This window comes from Myotis davidii, unplaced genomic scaffold (assembly GCF_000327345.1).
Source record: "Myotis davidii unplaced genomic scaffold, ASM32734v1 scaffold281, whole genome shotgun sequence".
Classification (NCBI taxonomy): domain Eukaryota; kingdom Metazoa; phylum Chordata; class Mammalia; order Chiroptera; family Vespertilionidae; genus Myotis; species Myotis davidii.
The window spans coordinates 6,443,884-6,450,813 of record NW_006293784.1 but is presented as its reverse complement, the minus strand read 5'-3'; the positions used below and the strand labels follow the sequence as shown (position 1 = coordinate 6,450,813).

The following is a 6,930-nucleotide window of genomic DNA, read 5'->3' as shown; positions in this document are numbered from 1 at the left end:
AGTTAAATCTTTTTTTTTAAATATATTTTTATTGATTTCAGAGAGAAATGGAGAGGGAGAGAGAGATAGAAACAACAATGAGAGAGAATCATTGATCAGCTGCCTCCTGCATGCCCCATACTGGAGATTGAGTGCATAATCTGGGCATGTGATCTTGATGAGCCAGGACCCTTCAGTCTGTAGGCCAACACACTATCCACTGAGCCAAACTGGTTAGAGCTACTTGCATTCTTGGATTTCTGTGACAGCTGGTATTTGCTTTGCATTCATCACTATCAAAATGTATTTCATCTTTTAAATTCTATATAATAAAGAGCTAATATGCTAATTAGACCGAACAGCAGAACGACCGTCCGGACAACCTTTTGGATAAAGCCAGGGCTGCAAGGGCCAGCCGAGGCTGTGAGGGCCGCATGAATTCTGTGCATTGGGCCTCTGGTTTCTTTATATTTAAGGATGGTGCAAACTTTATTCTTGATGCCTATTATGTTCTCACTAGAGGCCCGTTGCCGGGAGATTCCTGCAAGAATAGGGCTTCCTGCGGCTGTAGCGAAGCAGAGAAGGGAGTGAAACCGGCTGAGGCGGGCTTCGCACCCGCTCCGCCGCCCAGCTGGTTTCCCTCCCGCCCCGCCCCCTGGCTGGTTTTCCTCCCCTTCTGCTGCCCAACTGGTTTCCCTCTTGCCTCCCACCTCCGCCGCCTTGGCTCCGTTCCTGTCTCCGCCGCCTCTACTTTGCTCCCTTCTGCAGCGCTTTGCTTCCACGTTGTCTTTAGTCTTTGCTCCCAGCTGGTATATGCAAATTAATCGCCATCTTGGTTGGGTTAATTTGCATATAGTCGCTCTGATTGGCTGATGGGTGTAGCGAAGGTATGGTCAATTAGCATCTTTGTCTTTTATTAGTGTAGATCACAATAAAGTATCTTTTAAAAGTTAGCTCTGGCAGCCCTGGCCGGTTTGGCTCAGTGGATAGAGTGTCAATCTGTGAATCAAAGGGTCTTGAGTTCGATTCTGGTCAAGGGCATGTACCTTAATTGCAGGCTCCTCTCTGGTCTGGGCCCTGGTCGGGGCTCATACAGGAGGCAACCAATTGATGTGTTTCTCTCATATTGATGTTTCTTTCTGTCTTTCCGTCTCTCTTCCACTCTTTCTAAAAAGTAATGGAAAAATATCCTCAGGTGAGGGTTAAAAAAAAAAGTTAGCTTTGGCAGTTATTGTTTTCTAAATCTTATGTTTATAAAATAATTTTTCTTTTGTAAAATAATTTTAGTTCCAGCAAGTTCGTGAGCAGATGGAAGCAGAGATAGCTCACTTGAAGCAGGAAAATGGCATACTGAGAGATGCTGTCAGCAACACTACAAACCAACTAGAAAACAAGTATGTTTCCAAATGCTTTATTTTTATTTGAATGGCAGAGTCTTTTCTTGAATCATCAAAATGATGTTTGATAGTGATTGGTTAGACTTTTGTTTTTTTATATTTGTTTATAAAAATCAGTTAATTTTAAAAAACAATTCTCTTGCTCTTTGAAGAACCTCTTCAGCTAAACTACATGATAAATACTTTACCTTCTGTGGAATAGTATACAAATTTGTGAGACTGAATTTACAAGTTTTAAACCATCTCGCCCCCTTAACAGTAGTTATCAAATTTCATTATTCTGAAGAGCATCTTGGTATGTTAGTTAAAAAAGCATATTCTTGAGTCCGATCCCTAAAAGATTATGATTCGGTGCTCTGAGATGGAGCCCAGGAGTGTACATGTTAAGAGTTAAGACACATTCCACTGATAGGTATGTAGTTGGTTCTGATACTTTGAGAAGCAGTGCACTAGAGAAAACTAGTAGCATCCTTACACAGACTAAATACTGTTTGATTTTAATACATTTTTCAGAATATCAGTTTGAGGGTGACACTGTTGATTGTGCTTATGAGTGTGGTCATTTACTTGATTATATTATAGTGATTTTTAGAATTTGTGTAATTGTCATCAGAATGATTCAGAGGTTACACTCAATATGTTTTGCTTATTCTTTATATGGGTCAATAATAATGGAAGGTTCCTAATCCAGTTACTGTTTTCAGGCAGTCTGCTGAACTAAATAAACTGCGCCAGGATTGTGCTAGATTGATGAATGAGCTGACTGAGAAAACAGGAAAGTTGCAGCAAGAGGAAGCCCAAAAGAAGAATGCTGAGCAAGCAGTTACTCAGCTGAAGGTGATATATTTCCACCCATATTTATCATTTCATAAATAATGTACACATTCAATAATGTACACGTGTTCGAAATGTATATAAAGGGTTGAGATATGTAGTTTGAGGCTTAATGGGACCTGTAGTACTCTGCCTATATACACAACGTGTATGCACTTATGTAAGAATTGAATATTGGCTTAAGTTTGAAGTTAAAGACTGAAGATATGAAAAATGAAATGAGCTGATTGATAGGTATAACCAGTTGAAGGAATTTCATCTTATATGTGGAGGTTAGGGTGTACCTGTATAAGTAAAAAATCATGTAGGTAAATTTACTTTCAACATCACTTATACATAACTTGGATTTCTTTGTAAGCTCAAGCAAAGTTTATTTTCCTCCCAGCATTAGAGTAGATTATTTTCCCTCGTCTGAGTACCAGACCTAGTAATGCTCCAATAGCTTTTGCTTGAGCCATAGTACGCAAAAAGTATACACTGTTTCCTTATACACTAGAATTTATCTTTAGCCCTTGATAAGTTGAAATGTTCATATTGAGAAGAGATGCATGTGTTTGCTGAGGCTTTCTGAGGGAGGAGTAGATTTGTTCTCTTAAACATTATAGCATATGCACATTGAGCAGAATGGTGGGTAGAATTGTCTTTTCCTCCTTTTACTGGGGAGAGGATTTGTTGAGTGTGTAGTTGAATTTGTATAGAAGTTAAATGTAGTAGTTTCCTAGGTATTTGGTACAGTCATATCTTGATATTAGTTTCAGAGTAGTAGGGATTAAAAGGGCTTTGGGAATAATTGAATGTAGAAAATAGTGTAATTTTTGTCTTCTTAGTTTTCATGGATCCCTTTGGGAGATTGATATAATTGTCCTTTCTTTTATTTAATACTAGAGGCACAGCACACAAAATTGTGCGGGTAGGGTCCCTAGGCCTAGCCTCCTGTGATCTTGGCCATCTTCTGCTCATTTGCTAGTCCCCAGGCCATATGCTGACTCCGCTGCTGGGCTGTCAGGCTGTTGGGATCACCAGCACATCCCCAGGTATTTGGGGGCTCAGACCTGTGGGAAAGCGGGCGCTGGCGACTTCACCTCTATGCGTGTGCACTGGACCGGCTGCTGATGGAACGTGCTGCCCGCTTGGGACTGCTCACGTGGGCGCCGCTGGGGCTTGAGGCGCTGATGGAAGCTGCAGGACGTGCCCGCAACCTAACTGCCCTGGCATGTGTCCGCGACCTACATGCCCTGGCGTGAGCAGTCCCTAGCGGGCAGCATGTTTCATCAGCGGCTGGCCTGGTGCACGCTCATGGAGGTGAAGTCCCTGGTGCCTGCTTTTCCACAGGCCTGAGCCCTGAGCAGCCAGGGATGAACTGGTGATCCCAATGGCCTGACAGCTAGCCTGGTCCTCCCGCCACCCACCCCGATTTCCCCGTTCACCATCGCTGATCCATCAGAGCCTGTGGGCTGGGGGCAGGGACCAAGACCAAGAGGTCAGCCGTTCAGCCTGTTAGCCAGTCCCCAGTCCCACCCCACCCCACTCGTGGGCAGGGTGGGAGGGACCGAGATGTGGTCAATGCCACCTCAAGGTGACTGGTCTTTCTGGTTGTCCTAGTCATCACGGACACTGGCTTTTTATATATATAGATTTGTCTTGCTGATGTGTTTATTGCTGGCAGTTACAAATATGGAAGTTTGTTCTCTGGCTATGGATAAGTAGATAATGACACTGAAGATTAAAGAGTTGTGCTATACCTCAAATTACAAATTACAGGTACCTGCTGAAATTTAGCACTAAAGATAGAATTTTGTCTTTTAAAAGCCTATCAGCTCACGGTAGATTAATGGAAAACAGATTATAGCTAAGAGGATCAGATATATACATATTAGCTATAATGATCCACCAGCATAAATATTGTTTCGAAATAATTTCCAATCTTTATTGATGATATCCATGCAGATGATCAGGCTAGACATATCTGCCTATCTTATTAAAATGTAGGAGACTAGTTGTTGGAATAAGCAGTTTTATGATACAACAGTAAAGGTAGAGGATACTTAAAAAATAAATGCAATCCTGTCTTTGTGCTGACTTATCCATTCTCCAGGTTCAATTACAAGAAGCTGAGAGAAGGCGGGAAGAAGTCCAAAGTTATATCAGGAAGAGAACAGCAGAGCACGAGGCAGCACAGCAAGGTAAGGGGAAGAGGTAGTCATGTAAATTTAGTATATAATTCTGGGTAAAATTTTCTCCCCTTTCCATATTGTAGAGAGAGTATGTAATTTGGCATTTTGATTATAGCTCAATAAAAATAGCTTTTAAACGTTTAAAGCACCTTTATTTGTTTGACATTTCTTAGGGTTTTACAAATAAGCACTCTAGCCCTGGCCGGTGGAGCTCAGCTGTTTGGAGTATAGTCCCTACACCAAAAGGTTGTGGGTTCGATACCTGGTCAGGACTGGTATGGGAAGAAAACATAGATGTTTCTCTCTCACATTGATGTCTGTCTGTCCATCTGTCTCTGTCTCTTTCCCCCTCTCCCCTCTCTAAGTCAATTAGCATGCCCTCAGGTGGGAATTTTTTTAAAAAAGCAGTCTTAATAGCATTAAGTTGCAAAAAAATTATAGTCCATAATAGGGTAATGGGACCCTTGCTGTGTGTTTCCTTTCTGTAGTTATTTATTCCTTTTGGTTCTTTGATCAAATCTTCATTTGATTTTTTTGTTTCTCAGGGACTCACTTCCTATATTGTGAAGAGAAAAACAAGAGCGTTATTATTCCAAGTAGTTGACTTAAAACTTCCTACTCCTTAAATACTAACTTTCACCACTTATTCTTAATTTTATAAATATACTAGAGGCCCAGTATACAAAAATTTGTGCACTCGGGGGGCATCCCTCAGCCCAGCCTGGCCCCTCTATCAGTCTGGGAGCCCTCACAGGATGTCCTACTGATGTCCCTGTGGGGAGTGGGCCTAAGTCGCAGTCTGGCCTCCCTCTGTGGAAGCAACTGGCCTATCAGGTATATAGATACTTTCTGAAGGCAGCACAGACTCCTTCCATATTTCTTTCCTCTGTGGTTGGAGAATAAGGGACTAAAAGGTGGAGACAGAACTGTGGCTGGGCCTGGGGCTCTTGTAGGCAGCAGAAAGAAGGAGAGGGCTGGGGAATGTCTGGTTTTTTTCAATTGTCCTCCCTTCCTCCGGGCCCCTCACTCTGTTCTTTCCTTGTCATGGTGGACGCTTGGGCCTCGGACTGACAGGAGCCCAGCGATAGTGGAGTTCAGCCCCCTCACTTCTCAGCTGAACATACAACTGCCTCACATTCCAAGTAGAGCTGTTTTCAAATGGCTAAAGTGCTGGCAATTCATGGCTCCTGGCCTTTCCCCTCTTGTGTTTCCTCCTTGGGTCAGTTGCAAACTTCACGGAGACACCGAAGCAACTCTGCCCTGGTAGTTCTGCACTGGCCCTTGCCCAGGCCCGGCTGGGCACTCTTCCTTGAGGTCTCTGGGTCCACAGTCTGAGCTCAGGGAGGTCACCCAGAGCCCGTTCCCCCAGACAGGTGGGGCAGGGGGCTAGCTTGAAGAGCTGGAGGAAGATGGCAGAGTAAGAGTTGGTATGAACCAGCGCCTGCTTAGCCAGACTTCCTAATCTTCCCACTGGGCCCAGGCTGGGCCCCTTCCCCACACCAGGAGGATCCCAGCTGAGGTCCCCTCCCTGCACCCAGTGCTCCCCTCCCTGTTCTAACACTGGGGGACCTGCTCTGGACCCTGCCAACCTGGCAGGCTGAGGCACAGGTGGTGCAGCCTAGGGTGCTGGTGGCTGAAGGCCTTCTCCCCCTCCCTGAAGCGTGAGGCGGGGTTGCAGCAGCTCACAGTTGCCCCTGGGCACCATGCGTGGAGACACTGCTCTCCACTGAGCCACCATCCGCCCGGGACCTGTGGGAGTTGTGGTGGCCTCGGGCTCCCACTGGTCCCACTGAAGCCAGACTCGTCTTGGCCAGCCACCCCTGCCGCCCAAGGGCTGCGCATGCCCCACGGGCCTCATTGCCCTCATGAATCGCCGTGGTCTGGTCATCCCGTCTCAGGAAGTGGCCATCCCGATCACCATGGCTCACTCCCTGGTGCAGTTGGGCCTGCCCAGCAAGCATGTAGGCAGGAGCTGGGCCTCTGAGGGGACGGAGGAGGGATGTGCAGGCCAGGGCAGAAGTGGGGAACTTGGTGGTGTAAACCCCCCCCCCCCCCCCACGTCGTGCCGGCCACTTGTGCTTCATTCCCGAACCCCTGGGTGCCCCTGCCCAGCACTGTGCTCTCGGGCCTGGGGTGGGGGTGAGGGACTAGAGCTGCAGCCTGAAGGCAGCCCTCGCACCTCATTGCCCTCATGAATCGCCGTGGTCTGGTCATCCCGTCTCAGGAAGTGGCCATCCCGATCACCATGGCTCACTCCCTGGTGCAGTTGGGCCTGCCCAGCAAGCCTGTAGGCAGGAGCTGGGCCTCTGAGGTGCCGGAGGAGGCATGTGCAGGCCAGGGCAGAAGTGGGGAACTTGGTGGTGTAAACCCCCCCCCAACCCCCACGTCGTGCCGGCCACTTGCGCTTCATTCCCGAACCCCTGGGTGCCCCTGCCCAGCACTGTGCTCTCGGGCCTGGGGTGGGGGGTGAGGGACCTGGAGCTGCGGCCTGAAGGCAGCCCTCGCTGGCTTGGAATCCAAGTGGTCAATGAGGGAGGGATGCGGGG

The 6,930-nt window shown here is 46.8% G+C and overlaps 1 protein-coding gene across 8 annotated transcripts in view; it reads left to right on the top strand.

Moving 5' to 3' along the window:
- KTN1 (kinectin 1) overlaps positions 1 to 6,930 on the top strand; it is a 99,407-nt gene that overhangs the window by 23,020 nt on the left and 69,457 nt on the right. For all 8 annotated transcript variants that reach the window (XM_015566496.1, XM_006767682.2, XM_015566498.1 and 5 more), the window contains 3 exons: positions 1,267 to 1,373; positions 2,081 to 2,213; positions 4,306 to 4,393. In XM_015566496.1, coding sequence (XP_015421982.1) covers positions 1,267 to 1,373; positions 2,081 to 2,213; positions 4,306 to 4,393 — 328 coding nt within the window. The remainder of the gene's footprint in view (positions 1 to 1,266; positions 1,374 to 2,080; positions 2,214 to 4,305; positions 4,394 to 6,930) is intronic.